This window comes from Haliaeetus albicilla, chromosome W (assembly GCF_947461875.1).
Source record: "Haliaeetus albicilla chromosome W, bHalAlb1.1, whole genome shotgun sequence".
NCBI lineage: Eukaryota > Metazoa > Chordata > Aves > Accipitriformes > Accipitridae > Haliaeetus > Haliaeetus albicilla.
This window is the reverse complement of record NC_091515.1, coordinates 21,322,351-21,339,501: the sequence shown is the minus strand read 5'-3', so window position 1 is coordinate 21,339,501 and position 17,151 is coordinate 21,322,351. Positions and strand designations below refer to the sequence as shown.

The window sequence follows — 17,151 nt, the reverse complement described above, 5'->3', positions numbered from 1 at the left end:
GAAATGGTATTCATATGAAGAACAGCCCATACTAAGCCTTACCATGTGGGGTTTTTTGCAGCATTAGGAAAGCAGCTATTTGCTAACTTGCAGTATATCTGTGAAATACATCCAAACAAAGACACTGTATGGCCCCAAGTCTAGATGTTATGCTACCTTTGTTGTACACAGGCTGCTGCTAAACACTTCAGATTCTGGCCTTTCTTCCAGATAGGAAATGAGGGGTTTGATTTGGCTTCTGCTGTGGGCCCTGGCTAGATTTCTCCCCATCAGCACATGTGGTGCTACTTGCTAGGTTGCCGACAGTGGCAAGTGCCTTTCAATTAAGGCTGAAGTTCCATCAGAGCCCATAAGTGGAGAATGCTGGGGAGATTAATAAATGAATTGTCACAGCTTCCAGGCATGCTGGGTTGGGAAGTGCAACTCTCAAGTTTGTGGGCTGTGTAAATTTAGAGCTCTGGGTCTGTATCTTTGTAGAGATAGACTCAGTCTCTTTTTTCTTTCTCATACAATGAATGAAAATTCATTTCTCTAAAGGTTGAGTCCAAATGTGGAAATACTCAATATCTGTATATCTTTTATGCCAAGCATTTTAGGCTTTTTGCAGTTTTGGTGGAGTCACCATTTGAAACAAGGATTTTAATTGCTCTGACTAAACCATCTGCATGTGGGAAAAGATTATGGGAAACATCCCTGCAGGGCTCTTCTTAGTTGCTCCAGTGGGCATTATCCATTATTTTTCCAAGTGTCTTGCCTTGGGGTTTTTTTGCTTTCCTTGCTGTCTTGACCAATCTAGCTGGTACTTGTTATTGTCTCTTTGAGAATTATTGTCAGTCCTAAAAAAAAATTTGCAAACTGAACAATACAATAGTTTTAACTACTTTACTCTTTCATCTTATTTACTTGTTTTCACTTAGACAGAAACATTTGTGCATTTGCTTGCGTTTTCTCAACTACACATTCTACTCTGCACAGAATGAATATTCTAGTGAATAGATGCTGCATTCTTTGCACAGAAAAAAGTTTCTCTAAAATCAATGGGAAAATAGCATTTATGGGAAATTTCAGGATCACTTAAGCATTGTGTAAGGGAAAGACATATTAGAGAAGGAACACTCTATATTCCTGCTGAAAACTGCATCCAACAGCTGTGGTGATATGGTTGTTCCATGAATGTTTCTTCAGGGAATTGTTTCTTTTTAACTGGACATTCCTTTCTGATTTTGGAGTCTGTAAGACTTAAAAGTGGGTGGACATACCTCTTCATAGGATCATAGGATAATTCAGCTTGGAAGGGATGTCAGGAGATGGTCTGCTGGATTTTCCTCATGGGGAAAAAGGCTTTCCTTATATGCAGTGTGAACTTGTAGGCAGGAGAAGGCTGCTCGGAGGTGCCCCCAAAGCCTTCCCTTCTCTAGGCAGAAGCAGCCCCATCCCTCAGGCTCCCCTTGCAGGGCAGGTGCTCCAGCCCCTGAGCATCCTGATGGTCCTCCACTGGGCTCACTTGTCATCAGTGCCACCTTGTCCAAGGATTTTCATAACTACCTATCTGGTTTATCTACATATCTTGCCCTGAGACCTCTTTTAGCAATGCTCCTAATTCAGAAATCAAATGGTAGCACATTTTAGTATCCTCTAAGTATTTCTAACAGTGGCCACCCATCAACATCATCCTTGTAGTTCCAGGTGCCTCTTAAAATATGAAGTGATTGAAACTTAAAATAAGAGTACATAACATGAAGCTCAGCAGAAGATCAATAGGAACACTTATCTGAATAAGAGCATTCCAAATTGCTAAGGGATCTCGGGAAAGATTTTAAAACTGTTCTTATGTAAAACTATATTTTTGCATACAATCATGCTACCCAGTGTAATAATGATATTTTTTTTAAATGCTGCCTTTGCTGCAAATCTCTAACATGCTGTGGTGGGTTGACTCTGGTTGGATGCCAGGTGCCCACCAAAGCCGCTCTATCACTCCCCCTCCTCAGCTGGACGGGGGGGAGAAAATAAAACAAAAGGCTCGTGGGTCAAGATAAGGACAGTTTAATAAAGTGATAGCAAAGGTTGCGCGCGCGAAAGCAAAGAAAAAAACAAATTATGTTATTCTCTACTTCCCATCAGCAGGCGATGTCTAGCCGCTTCTCGGGAAGCAGGGCTTCAGTACGCGTAGTGGTTGCTCCAGAAGACAAAATGCCCCCCCCTTCCATCTCCCTTTACTTAGCTTTTAAATCTGAGCTGACATCATATGGTATGGAATATCTGTTTTGTTAGTTTAGGTCAGCTGTCCTGGCTGTGTCCCCTCCCAAGATCTTGCCCTGCCCCAGCCTGCCATTGAGGGGAGGGCAAAAATGTTGGGGAGACAGCCTTGATGCTGTGCCAGCACTGCTCAGCAGTAGCCAAAACACTGGTGTGCTATCAACACCTTTCTAGCTACTGATGCAGAGCACAGTGCTATGAGGGCTGCTATGGGGAGTATTAACTCCATCTCAGCCAGACCCAATACACATGCTATGAAAAATAGTTCCAACATTCATTTTTAAATATTTCAAAAATCTTTAAAACCAGGTGACTAAAATTTAGTTCTTGAATGTGAATGCAGTGGTTTCATTTTGGGGAGTTCTGAGTATCTGTAGACCTCACTGAAGCACTGGGAGGTTCAGATGCTATTACTGAGTTGCACTAGTGGAAATTCATGGGCCTTTACACATTCAAATCTATACTGGACCACCTTGGTAAACTCATTATCCTGTAACTACATCTAGTAGGTCTGATTAGCTGTTATCAAAGTCCAAAGTTCCTTCCTTCTCAGTTTTCTGACACATTAGTGCTCTTCAATCCCATGGCGAAGTTGAACAAATCCATTTAAAGATTAAGAGATCAAAAGAATGTACCTATAAATTACAGGAAAACAAGCCATATGTATGGTTTTAACTCCAAATCAGTCTCTGAGCTGAACATTATAGCTTTTACCTTGTTTTCATGTCATACTTCACTGTGTGATAATTTCATTGGCCACGTTGTTTGGGAGTAATGAAGCTGTGAATTTTACAGGTAATCCCAAGTGACTGTCAGCAAAATCCAGCCACTAAGGTCTATTATGTATTTATGTCAATCAGAAAAAAAAAAAATTTTTAAAGAGTTAACTTGTGGGTACTAATTTTCATATACTACCTGCAAAATTCATGCTGCCATAATGGGTCAGGCAGGCCTTGGAATTACAGAAATATCAAACAAAAAATGCAATTGCCTTATCTTTAGGGAGTTATGAATTTTAAATCTGATACTTTGTGAACCCCTGTCATGGTTTAACCCCAGCCAGCAACTAAACACCACGCAGCCACTCACTCACTCCCCCCCATCCAGTGGGATGGGGGAGAAAAATCGGGAAAAAGAAGTAAAACTCGTGGGTTGAGATAAGAATGGTTTAATAGAACAGAAAAGAAGAAACCAATAATGATAATGATAACACTAATAAAATGACAACAGCAATAACGAAAGGATTGGAATGTACAAATGATGCGCAGGGCAATTGCTCACCACCCGCCGATCGACACGCAGCTAGTCCCCGAGCGGCAATTCCCTGCCCCCCCCCTTCCCAGTTCCTAAACTAGATGGGATGTCACATGCTATGGAATACACTGTTGGCCAGTTTGGGTCAGGTGCCCTGGCTGTGTCCTGTGCCAACTTCTGGTGCCCCTCCAGCCTTCTTGTTGGCTAGGCATCAGAAGCTGAAATATCCTTGACTATAGTCTAAACACTACTGAGCAACAACTGAAAACATCAGTGTTAATCAACATTCTTTGCATACTGAACTCAAAACATAGCACTGTACCAGCTACTAGGAAGACAATTAACTCTATCCCAGCTGAAACCAGGACAACCCCTTGGTCTATGTACAAATGTTATGCTTCACTAGAAAGCATGGAATCCTAGTTCTTCAAAGGGATGATACAGATGTTTCTGTGCTGGTGATTCATTGTATAGTAAAATGTCACTGCCTAGAGAACAGCACTGCATACTGAAATTTAATTTCACCTGATTCCCATTTGGAGGGAAAGAAGGAAACATTTTTATGTCATAAAAAATAAAGAAATGGCAGCTGTTTGAAATTTACTGAGAGGCTTGGAATGTAGTTTTAGCTGAGGTGTATTAGCAGGCAGAAAGCAAGCAAAGAGGTAAAAGGTGCAAAAGAGGTCCCTTGTATCATTCTTAAGTCTGTCATATGAACAGCTATCAGGGATGCATTCAAGTGTGATCAAAATTATGTATATTTGCTTGCATATTCTGCACAGATGAATACGTTTCAGTACCAGGGCTTTTTTTTTCTTATCATTCAAATGCCTCAAGCTGGGTCTCTTGGAATTAAGCTGATTTTACTTAAGTGCCAGAATATGGGTTTCTGTTTTCAAGCATATGTGCTCCACTGTGTTACTGCACCTGACTTTTAAGTGCCTGCATTTGTGAATGGAGTTAACAGGCCTGGGATTCAGTACCCAAGTACACACCACGGTGAACTAGGAGTTTCAGAAATGTGATTTACAGCAAGGGGAATACGTATGCCAGACAACAGAAAACACTGAAGAGAAAGATTATTTCTGAAAATTTATTTCTTTTCTGGTTTTAGGAGATTGTGCAAGATGGTTTCACAGCTGGAAACCACCTTCTTGTACTTAAGCATCCAGACATTTCTGTTTCTTCATTTAAACAACATCCAGGATAGCCTGTTGTGTGCTGGTTTTGACTAGGATAGAGTTAATTTTTTCCATATTAGCTTGGTTTTGGATTTGTGCTGAAAACCAGTGTTGATAATTCAGGGATGTTTTAGTTACTGCTGAGCAGTGCTTACACAGGGTCAAGGCCTTTTCTGCTTCTTACCCCACCCCACCCCACCAGTGAGCAGGCCGGGGGTGCACAAGAAGTTGGGAGGGGACACAGCTGGGACAGCTGACCCCAACTGACCTGAGGGATATTCTATACCATATGACATCATGCTCAGCATATAAAGCTGGGGGAAGAGGAAGGAAGGGGGGACGTTCGGAGTGATGGCATTTGTCTTCCCAAGTAACCGTTAAGCATGATGGAGCCCTGCTTTCCTGGAGATGGCTGAACACCTGCCTGCTGATGGGAAATAGTGAATGAATTCCTTGTTTTGCTTTACTTGCGTGCATGGCTTTTGCTTGACCTATTAAACTGTCTTTATCTCAACCCATGAGTTTTCTCACTTTTACCCTTCTGATTCTCTCCCCCATCCCGCTGGGTGGGGGGGAAGTGAGCAAGCGGCTGCATGGGGCTTAGCTGCCAGCTGGGGTTAAACCACGACAGTCCTTTTTGTCACCCAACGTGGGGCTCGAAGGGTTTGAGATAACAACAGGTTTGACTGGAATGTGCTAGATCAAATTTATAGCTGTTATTGCTGTTTAGCTATTAATTGGCAGGCTCTTGTGCTTGCCATGGGGCTTGCTTGCCTCACTGTATATTAGAGTCCAGTGCTCGTTAGGGGCTGCTTTTTGCTTTCAATGCTTGCTACACTGCTGTACTGCTTATCATCTTATTCTGCTGTGCCTGGGAACATTTTGATAACAGCAATGGCGATGCGCCTGGGCTGGCAGATGGCCAGGGCATCGCTGCTGTTTCTGTGCTGCTGTACTGGACAGGCTGGAACTCCAGTGTGAACTCGAGTCAAAGGGATTGTGACCTGTGGATGAGTCCACACGGGAGCAGGACACCCCAAAGTGCCTGTGGCAGTGAATAAGTCCACACCAGAGCAGGTATATCTCAAAGCATCTGTGGCCATGGTTATGTCTGTGCCACAGCAGGTATACCTCGGAAGGGATTGTGGCCCAAGGATAAATCCACGCTGGAGGAGGTTGTGGTGGGTTGACCCTGGCTGGATGCCAGGTGCCCACCAAGCTGCTCTATCACTCCCCCTCCTCAGCTGGACAGGGGAGAGAAAATATAATGAAAGGCTCATGGGTCGAGATAAGGACAGGGAAAGATCACTCACCAATTACCATCACAGGCAAAACAGACTCGACTTGGGGAGAATAAATTAATTACCAATCAAATCAGAATAGGGTAATGAGAAATAAAACCAAACCTTAGAACACCTTCCCCCCACCCCTCCCTTCTTCCTGGGCTCAACTTCACTCCCGATTTTCTCTACCAACTCCCTCGCCAAGCAGCGCAGGGGGATGGGGAATGGGGGTTGTGGGCAGTTCATCACATGTTTCTGCAGCTCCTTCCTCCTCAGGGGGAGGACTCCTCACACTCTTCCCCTGCTCCAGCGTGGGGTCCCTCCCATGGGAGACAGTCCTCCATGAACTTCTCCAGCATGAGTCCTTGCCACAGACTGTAGTTCTTCATGAACTGCTCCAGGAAAGCAAGGCTCCATCACATGTAATGGTTATTTGGGAAGACAAATGCCATCACTCCGAACGTCCCCCCTTCCTTCCTCTTCCCCCAGCTTTATATGCTGAGCATGATGTCATATGGTATAGAATATCCCTCAGGTCAGTTGGGGTCAGCTGTCCCAGCTGTGTCCCCTCCCAACTTCTTGTGCACCCCCAGCCTGCTCACTGGTGGGGTGGGGTGGGGTAAGAAGCAGAAAAGGCCTTGACCCTGTGTAAGCACTGCTCAGCAGTAACTAAAACATCCCTGAATTATCAACACTGGTTTTCAGCACAAATCCAAAACGTAGTCTCATACAAGCTAATATGGAAAAAATTAACTCTATCCTAGTCAAAACCAGCACACCTGTGCATTAAGAGAGGAAGCAAAACAAAAACAAAACAAAAAATACACAAAAAAGAAAGTAGAAAAATAGGTTCAGCACCTTCCTTAGACTGAGGGGATTAAGTTCACATTTCCACTTCCCAGGAAGTTCCTCATGTACAAGCCTAGAAGAGAGGGAAGAAAAAAGTAAAGCCTCTTCTGTTGTAACTATGACTCAGTGTAGAAAAAGATGTGAGAATTGTAATCTTGATTTAAACAGGGGGTTAAACATAATTTCATAACTTAAGGATGGAGGCACTTACCTACTGGGGGAAGGAGAAGGGGAGCCAACCTGGATTCTGTCCCCTGCTTCAAGCACTATTTATGTATGTTACTCAATTACAAATGCAACATGAGTAGGCAGCCCCTGGGGCAAGAACCAAGGACTTCCTCTTCAAAAGGAGTATCTATTAGGGTTGCAAATTATCCTTTCTCAATGAATCTTGCTTCCTCTCCAATACGGAAGTATGGCTTCAGCAGGCATGACAGTTTTCCAGCTTGAGCTTCACCTTGAGCTGGTGGTGGATGCACTCTTGGGAGATATGGGAATGACCTCCTCAGGAAGAGACTAGCAGTGAACCTGCATCTCCCACTTCATGAACAAGTGCCTTATCTACAAGCATGATATTATGTAAAATGTTGGCAGTCGTGCTGCCACAACCTCTGGATGTGTTTCTGTGAGAAAGTCTCTAGGACTGTTGTGCTTCATGCCAAGGTTGGTGTACATTAGTGTCCTGGTTTCGGCTGGGATAGAGTTAATTTTCGTTCTAGTGGCTGGTATAGTGTTATGTTTTGGATTCAGTATGAGAAGAATGTTGATAGCACACTGATGTTTTCAGTTGTTGCTAAGTAGTGTTTAGTCTAAAGTCAAGGATTTCTCAGCTTCTCATGCCCAGCTAGCAAGAAGGCTGGAGGGGCACAAGAAGTTGGGAGGGGACACAGCCAGGACAGCTGACCCAAAGTGGCCAAAGGGGTATTCCATACCATGTGACATCCCATCTAGTATATAAACTGGGGGAGTGGGGCTGGGGGGAATCACTGTTTGGGAACTAACTGGGCATCGGTCAGCAAGTGGTAAGCAATTGCATTGTGCATCGCTTGTTTTGTGTATTCCAATCCTTTTATTATTATTATTGTCATTTTATTATTGTTATTCTTATCATTATTAGTTTCTTCCTTTCTGTTCTATTAAACTGTTCTTATCTCAACCCAGGAGCTTTACTTTTTTTTTTCTGATTCTCTCCCCCATCCCACTGGGTGGGGGGGAAGTGAGTGAGCAGCTGCGTGGTGCTTAGTTGCTGGCTGGGGTTACACTGTGACAGTTAGGCATGCTCAGAAGATGCCTACCTCATGAAGCCTCTCAGGAGATGCCTCACCTGTACACCATAGGCAGGAGCAAGGTAGGTTTCAAGATTTTCAGTGGTATAGAAATAGCAGTAGTGATGGGAAATGCAGTAGCAGAACTTTTAGATAATTTTATCAACAAAAACCTGATGTAGATTTTTGTGGCTATTTCACATACACGTACATGCGCAAATATAGCTTCCTGGCATTTTTGTTGCTTTTTTGAATTTGGCTGTCAGTGACTTTCTCAAAGTTATTTTGTGAACCAGCATAAAATTAGAACCCAGAAATCCTGCTCTGCTACAGTCTCTCTGTAAGACATGTAACTATACTTACAATTAAAAACAGTCTTTTAATGCCGTTGTTTTGTTGGAAATGAAGTAGCTGGCACCTATCTGAATTTGAGAAGAATCTCCTTTGATACTCTCCACATCTATTAAACATTTTGTCTCTATATCATTGTCGTGCGTTTATTAGTTCCTCAAGATATTTTCTAATAGGCTCTTTTTCCATCCCTCTGTTTTCCCAGCCCCCATTCTTTTTTATTCTGGGTTCTCTTGCCCTCAGGAGACTAAACCTTCCTTTTGGGGGCAAATAATTTCCAAGTGATAATGCATTCTTCGATGGTTTGGGATTTTTTTTTTTTGGTCTTTTGTGCTAATTGCTATACATCATGCATTTAGGCAACTAGGCCATGTTTTGCTTTTTCTATCGGTCATCTAAAATGGTGATACAACTTCAACCCCAGTAACATGGATCTGAAGCCTAGCAAAAATTCAAATGCATGTTCAAAACCTCCTAGAAATATGAAAATTAAGTATGTCCAAGAAATAACAGACTTTTTATTTAGAGGATGGAGAGGGAAACAAAAATGCTAAATCTCTTCTCCTCCATCAGTGTGCTTGGATTTAAAATTAATTAATACCAATGAACTGGAGACATTGTTCCTGTCTGGTGAAAGCTTTGGCCTTAACCAGTGTGTTTTGCTGCTACGTCATGCACAAGCCTCCTTTCCCCTAACCACCAGTATGTCTTCTCTGCACCAGAGGGCCAGAACCCTTTAGAACCGAAAACTGAGGACTGCCTCTAGGGAAAATTCCATTTTTTAATTTTTTCACTCATCATTTATTTACAAATACACATTATAACTTTTATATACATTGCACATTTACATGGTAGAAAAGTACAAAACTATATATTTAAATGAATTTATATTTAACTCACCATGTTTGAAAATATAAAATTACATCAGAAAAAAAGTATTATGAAAAGCAAGAAACTTGAACTGATAAAGCTTTGATATAACTTTTAGTGGCACACTGATTGGTAAAACAAAACTTTGAAAGTGGTACTGCAAGACCATCTTAAAGGAAACACCTGACAAAACATTTATACATGTTACAAAAAAAAACAATAAAAATAAAATAAACCCTTTATTCTTATTACAGTTAGCCCTGTAGCTATTAACAACCTTCATAATCTGATTTCTTTGAGTCCAGAATGCATATAGTACAGTATATATGCTCAGCACATTGAGATCACTTCAGTACATGATATGATCAGAAGTAGAGAAAAGTAAAGTGGAAGTTTCCTTGAAGATCGCCTCACTGCACCCTGGAAGTATATTTAAGTCAGTTACAATGTCTTTTGGTCAGTCAAGATTCCTTGTAAACAAAAACCAGAGGGATCTTTTATGTACAGAACCAGCAAGCAGAAAATCCAATAAATAAACTTAACAGAAACCAACATGCAAGTTTGTTAAAGTGGAAAAGAGTTAACATCAGTGAAACAAAGAGATGAGATCATGTGGGTAAGCTCTAAGGAATGGACTTTTATAGTTTACAAGAAAAAAGAAAAGCTTAGCTTTACAAGCAAGAGACCTCACAATAAATAACACTGCTCTTCCCCTAACGAATAAATTTCTTCAAAAAACAAGGTGTACAGTCAACCAGACATTTTATGTATAAATTATAAAACATGACACATTATAAATAAATGTCTACCAGACTCAACTATATGTATACTTTTTTTCTCCCCAAAATAAATAAGCATACACTTATTTACAGTATGGACATTGATTTTGTGCCCAGTGGCTGTTCCAATAGTAATGGAAGTTTTACCACTCTAGAATGGAAGATATAGGAAAGCTGTAGTCCTGGTCTTCATCTTCCTCTTCTTCCTCTGGGTCTTCATTAATGGCTAGATGGGGGAATACAGGGGAGCTGTTGTTTAAATAAGGACAACAACAGCACAGAAGCAGCTTAGTGCATGTTTTCAAAGCCCTCTGAACAGCCATAATACAGCGTTGCATTTTATGCGACTTGTAGTGAGATGCTCTTTGGCATCTGCTGTTATGCAATAAGGTTTTTTTATACATAAACTATGAAGTCATAACTGCAGAAAGTTCTGAAGAATCAGTGGCTCAGGTTTTATTGGCAGATTCCTGAAATCAAATAAAAAGCGCTCTTGTGTTCTAGGTTTAACTGCTTTGTGTCCTTCACTCAGAGTTAGTAGAGGCAACTGTGCTAAACCAGGTGCCCATGTGCTACCATTAAGCTTGTTCTTTTGGACACAGAGTTTATATGGGTATTAAAGCAATCAGCAAAGTACACGAGAGCAGACAAATTAAGAAGAAATCACTAGAATTACGCTCCTAGGGCAACCCCTTTCCGACAAAATGACTTGTCCTCAGAATAGCCCCAAAACTCCAACTTGAAAGCCAACTGGTTGTTGGAAATCTACTGCATTTTATCAGTAACCAAAGTGTGTGTGTGATAGATACATACTTATATGGCACCTGTACCATACCTCAAATCTCTAAATCAAGCATTCTTATGTTTAAAGGTATAAGTCTTCATTATCTAGGGATTGCCTTCAGAGTTAAAAATCTCACTTACAGTTGCAAGATCCAGAGTGCTTTACTTCTAGAAGCACACCCATGGAGCAGGCTGCCTCTTTCATGGCGCACTCGCTTGGGTAAGTTGTGTTATCGATGGCACAGACTGCCTCATCTGACTTGTTTTCAGGGCATGGCTCATGGCAGAGGGCGCACCGACCTCTGCCAACCTTAAAATTCCACAAGCATTTCTTCCCAGCACTGCACTGAATGTCTTCACAGGATTTGGCTTCTAAAAATATACACAGGATACTAAAGGTAAGTGAAAAGACAAAGGAAAAAAAAAAGCAACAAACTGTCCCAAACTCCCTTTCCCCCAATGAACTGTGAATAGACAAAGCTCAGATGATACTTGCTGATTTTACTAAAGCAAGTAGTCCCTTGGACACCGTTGCCTGTCTATATGTGGGGGAGGAAAGACAGCTGTGCCAGCAGAGCTTGGCCCTGGGAATACAGAATTACATTTGCCAATTGTATATGACCTTCCTGCTCCATTTGATGTCGGTGGAAATTCAGCTCCCCAAATTAGCACTAAGTGCAGAATTTGCCAACACATTCAGCATTTCTAAATAAATTATTTTTAAACTAACCCACATAGACTAGTTGTCTGCAAGATTGGAAAGGGAATTTACCTCAACCTATGCCAACTAAAAGCAGCCTGGGACTCCCCCAAATTCCCCCAGCAGTTTTGGGGAGCAGAGGCTGACCTGAAGGTGCTTCCTCATAACATGGTTCACTATCACTCATTTCTGGAAATCACAATAAAAAATGTCAGGATGCAGAGATTATTTTCCTATCTTCACCCACCATCTCCAAACTCTGCAATATTTTTAAAGAGGAAAAAGTGATCAGATGTTTCCAATTAAGTTAACTCAAGCTTTGCCAAGACCACTTGAAGACAATTGTTTCCAGGAATCCAGATCCACTGAATATCGATACCTTGTTACGCTGTAACCATGTCATCATCTATTTAATGGTGGGTACTTCCCCTTGGGTACTAATGTCAGCACCCACAGCGATAGCAAGAGAAGCAGGATCAGGCCCTCTACTCCCTCACCCCTTTTGCAATCTTTTCTGGGGCAAAGCTCACCCTGGTTCTCCTTTTCCTGGAGGGGACCACAAACCCAGGCTGCTGGAAGTCTCTCCTCCTCCCCAATGCTCACTACATCCATTCAATTCCACACATGTTATTCTGCAACAGATGAGCTGGGAAGCTCCCCCCACCCTTACCCCTCTGACTGAGATACCTACTGATGCATTTTCCTTCATAGGCTAATCCAATGGATCTGCCCAGTAGGCAGGTAGCTTTCCTCAGGTGGCAGGCACTGGTGTAAGTTATGCCGTCATTCCCACAGAGATACTGTTCAGGGGAGGTAGGCTCTGGGCATATTTGATTACATGTCACGCAGTAGGCATTATTAGTTTGATCAACCACACATGTGGAGCTGCCTGGGCATAAAACATCCCTACAGGTCTCTGAAATAAAGACGGAAACACACAATGATTAATAGGAGATCTCAGAGCCCCAGTGAGGAGTGAATGATGACACAATGAAACAAATGATCAAATAAAAGCCTTCAGCAGCTCTCCTCATTTAAGGGCCACTGGTGGAAACCTTCCCATCTCAGGGTAGCTGGTGGGACACAAGTGCTGCTAGACTATGGGGAACTCTCAATCCAGCTGTGTCCTTGCTTGTTGAGCGTGTTTAGTTACTATCTCCCAGCATTTGGAACATCACTCTGGTTCCTGTGGGAAAGTATGTCCAACAGCTCCTCCTCCCTACACTCAGACACACACCCTTTGGCATTTGAGGGAGATCGGATTAGATTTGCAAACCTACTTTTGCATTTGCCCTGATACTGGACTTCAAGTTCGGGCTGTTCTTTACATCTGGCTTTGAGAAGGGCACACTCGTTCCTGTAGGTTTTCCCATCTAAGCCACACACAGGGCCCTTCCAAGTGATATTAGAGCAATCCGGAGCACAAACACACCGAGGTTTGTTCTTCTTGTTCATTTTACATTTCTTCCCGGGTCCACAGTCCACGTTCTCACATGTTTCTGATGGAAGGAAAGAGGTACCACTTTAGTACTGAGCGTGCAGAACAGGCCTGGTGTCAGAACTGCTTAAAGAAAGAAAAAAAGACACTGCACCGTGACCCCTGGGCGTAAAGAGAAAACACTTTCCCCCCCCTCCAGGAAACACTACTCGAAGGAAATTCCCCCCACCAGTGAGGGCAGGGGGGAGGAGGTCGCTCCCCTCCTCCCCCCGATGTGCACGGTGGCCGAGAAGAAATGGGGGTCCCCTCACTGATCCCGGGGCTGGTACGAGACGTGCCTCAAAGCCCCACTGAGGAAGGAAGCAGGAGGATCGCGCTGCCCCCCCTCCAACTCCTTCCCTGCTCCTCCTCCCCCCGCCCAGTCCCTGCCCGAACTGCTCCTCAGCAAGGAGCAGCTCGCCAGCCATCCCCCTCACCTTTGCACGGGATGCAGTTTGGGGCTCCCCCATTAAAAATCATCCACTTAAAAAGCGTGTTGTCGTTGACGTCCTCTTCCGTCCATGAAGTTGTCAGGCGGCCGGTCTTGCAGCACTCCTCCTTGCTGAGGTCGGTTTTGTAGAGGACCTGGCAGCGGCCGTTCCGCGCCTGCCGGAGCCAGCAGTTCCCGGCTGCGGGGGGGGGGGGGGGGCGGGGGGAGACACCCAGCTGGATCAGTGGCAGTCACCAGTGACCCAGACAACACGTGCGCCTTGCAATGACTTTTACTAGACTGTTTACTTTTATTTGTCCCATTTCATAACCCGCAGCTACTCCGGCCCATTTGGGAGCACAGTTTAAATAAAACAACAAAACCAAACACCAAAACCAAACACCAAAAAAAAACCCAAACCACTAAAAAAAAAACCAGAAAGAAAGAAAGAAAAGACCCGATCAAAACGGGACGAGGCAGTTTTCGGAGGTATTTATTCCATATGTAGAGCAGAAGGAGCACTGCCGGCACGTGACAGAGGCTTGAAAAGGATATGCATTTAAAAGGGAATAAAAAGAAATTCCTTCTTCCTCCCCCTGCCCTCTCCTCCTTACGGCGGCTGCACAGCAGCATTGTTTTAGTACCGCATAGAGTTTCAGTCCCAGCCCATTTTGCAATCTGCACGAATTGGGAACATTTACTGTTAGCGAAGTCTTTCGAAATCTCCACATTTTGCTGCTTCTATTAACAAATGTCTTTCCTTCACTAATATAAGTTAGCAGAGCTCAAAAATAAAGTAAAGGGCACATAGAGTAGGAGGTCCCTACAGAGTTTTAAAAATCGATCAAGCTGGAAAAGTTATAGGTGCCATCTCTCCCACAAGTATTTCAGAGGAAAGTACACTGTCCTTAAACCGGATAGAGGGGGGTTGTTTAGGGGTTGGTTTTTGTTTTGTTTTTTTTTTTTTTACTAGTATCCCTGTTATTTGTGGAGTCAAGCCAAGAACATTAGTCCAAGTAAACCCCTCCTTTTTAGCTGGAGAGTTTTGGTTGGAATGAGTCTCTCGTGAATAACCAATGTGACTTCTCCAGCGATTCAATACCAATTGATCCTGGTACTAATCCAGCCAGGGCTCGATCCTGCCTCCTTACTCTGATGGGAATGTACCGCAGCGAGGGGTCAGGATCGGCCAGCCGAGATGTCGCTGGGCGCGGGGGAAGATTGCCCCCCTCCCCCCGCTAAAAATGATTGAACAAACAACGCCCTTAAAAAAAAAAGTTTTGCGTCTTGCAGTTGCTTACATTAGCTTAACTTATGCTCTAACTCAGTGGGGGAAAGAAAAGAAAAAAAAAAGAGAAAAAAACAATGATAAAACAAGCAATGGTAAGATATCCAGGTTGTGGTTGGAACACGGTTAAGATAAGGGAAAAAAGCCCCAAAACTAAAAATCAATATTCCCTTGTGTCGAAAGAGGGCTCTTAAGAGTTGTCAATATCAGGTTCGAGTTTGGGGTTTTTTTTCCGCATGGAAAAAAACCCAAAACTCATTTAAGCATACTCTTCAGTGCAGGAGAGTTTACAACACAGTAATATTTATTCACACACACACAAAAAAAGGAGGGGGGAGGAAATCCCAATATTAAAGGAATGTCCGGAAAATGATCACGTACTGGTTTCTAAAATTTTCAGCTGTAATTGTGGGGCTCCCCATCATCGCCTTTCCTGTCAGGCAGGCGAGATAAAAATCTGAGCTAAATTACCAACAAACTTTGAGCACTCATTCGGAAGCCGAGACTGGGAAAGTTCCCTCGCGATGCTGCTCTTCATTCATGCTGCATAATAACAATAAATACCAAGAAACATCCTATCTGTCCTCTGTGTCTATGCAGAGCAGCGCGAAGATCCGATCAAAAAGGAATCTAAATAACACCTCTGCACCTCGGTACAAAGCAATCCCATGCCCACAGTTAACTTCCGTCCTGTTGGACCTTGGGGAGAGGCGTTTAATACCGCAGCAAACTAAATCGTGCCCAAAAGACAGAAAACAATAGTAATAATAAAGAAACATCTGCGAATAAACAATCTGGTCTTACCCTGCACTGTGTGATCTTCCATGAAGTGGCACAGAAACATCAGGAGTAAGAGCATGCCCGGGTGGATTCTCTGATTTAACATCCTCAGTATAGCAGGGAGTGAGAGACACAGAAAAAGCGTGAGGGGGAGTAGGGAAAGGGAGCGAGCACTAGCCAGCCTGCTTATGATCGCTCTATTGCATGAACGTCAGGCTCTGAATGCAGTCTCTCTTTAAATCTATACGGGGGTCCTAGCTGTCTGCGGTGGGCGGTCTCCTAAAGTGTGTGTGTGTCTGCTCGGGGGTGGGGAGATTTAAAAAGTTCACTGTGAATCAGGTGACATTTTCCACCTTCTGGAAACCCTCTACAATTATCTGCTCTAGGTGCACGCACACACAGGCGCGCACTGGAGCGCACCTGCGCAGCCCCACACCAGCCCTGCGCGGTGGAGACGCCGGAGCTGTTAGCTCAGCAGCGGGAGGCAGCTCAAGCCCCGGCTGTGGCGGCCGTGGAGCCGGCCGCGGCCGCGCAAGCTGGGAGGCGCGCGGCGGGCCGCGCCCGCGCCGCGGGAGCAGGCGATCCGCGGGGGTCGCTGCCGCGCGAGGGGCGCCCCTGTCTCCCCGACGGCGCGGGCGGGTGCGCGGAAGTGCGGAGGCTGCCAGGGCGCGGAGCGGCGCCTGCCCGCCCGGTGTCGGCTCCACGGCCGCGGTGCGCTGCCGTCCCCGCGCGAAGCGGCTGCTAAGAATAAATCCCACTCCCCCGCACCTCCGACGGGCGGGAGGCGTCTGGCGCGCACACAGCGCGCTCGGCGGGACTCATCCCCCCAAAAAACACCAACCAACCAACCGACCAACCCCAAACAAACAAACAAGAAACGAATAGGAGTTTAATACCTAGGGCTGTGCCCAAGTGACAGCCTTTTCACTGGGAGCTCCGGGAGGACGAGACGGGAATGGGGGCGACGTAGGCGGTCTCCTTTCAGAATCAGAAAAGATTGCAACATCGATAATGAACTTCTACAGTACTAGTTTATTAAGCACAGTCTGGCATTATTCTCCGCTTAGAAAAGTTGGCGGTGTCTCATTTACAACATTTTTTGGCACCGCTGAATGAAACTGAGTAGGCGATATTTCCTTTTATACAAAAACAATTTCCTTAACGGAAAATGGTATTGTTTATTCAAAATCTGTCTTTTAAATTTCGATTATTTTGCTTTTCTGAGCCACCAAAGCACAACAGACTGCGAAGTATGCAGACAGGAATGCCCGGACAGTGCCGGGTCAGGGGCCGGTGCGCCGCGGCTGCCCGCGCCCTCCCCACACCCCTCCTCCCCGCTCCCGCCCTCCGGCTCCCCCCACCGCCCGCCCCCTCCCCACAACTGCAAATAACTCAGTGATAACAGATTTTTTTCCACCAACTGCAGGAGATAGTGCTAATCTTTTAATAAAAGATCCCATTACAATGGGATCTGTCTGGACAGACTATAATAGATCCAGAAATACAGCCGTGCTAATATTAGAAGACAGTTGTTTGGGTGCCTCAGACCGGGCCCTGGTCCTGCTTTGAAAGTGGGCATGAATCACAATGTCCCTCGGTACC

The 17,151-nt window shown here is 44.3% G+C and overlaps 1 protein-coding gene across 1 annotated transcript; it reads right to left on the bottom strand.

Moving 5' to 3' along the window:
* Positions 1–9,011: 9,011 nt before the first annotated feature.
* On the bottom strand, positions 9,012–15,756 carry LOC138683563 (follistatin-like). The gene is made up of 6 exons (XM_069775555.1): positions 15,574–15,756; positions 13,489–13,680; positions 12,855–13,073; positions 12,266–12,490; positions 11,016–11,246; positions 9,012–10,317 (listed from the first exon to the last, which is right to left on the bottom strand). The coding sequence occupies exons 1-6, from the start codon at positions 15,653–15,655 to the stop codon at positions 10,235–10,237; spliced, it is 1,032 nt and encodes a 343-aa protein (XP_069631656.1). The 5' UTR covers positions 15,656–15,756; the 3' UTR covers positions 9,012–10,234.
* Between the last annotated feature and the right edge of the window lie 1,395 nt (positions 15,757–17,151).

What these genes read in the sequence shown, in the direction of transcription:
- LOC138683563 (XM_069775555.1), bottom strand. Translation starts at nt 15,655, where the DNA reads ATGTTAAATCAGAGAATCCACCCGGGCATGCTCTTACTCCTGATGTTT. An exon ending in GTATCAGGGCAAATGCAAAA is followed by an intron (nt 12,491 to 12,854) that starts GTAGGTTTGCAA and finishes TCTTTATTTCAG; the next exon opens with AGACCTGTAGGGATGTTTTA. An exon ending in CTATGAAGGAAAATGCATCA is followed by an intron (nt 11,247 to 12,265) that starts GTAGGTATCTCA and finishes GTATATTTTTAG; the next exon opens with AAGCCAAATCCTGTGAAGAC.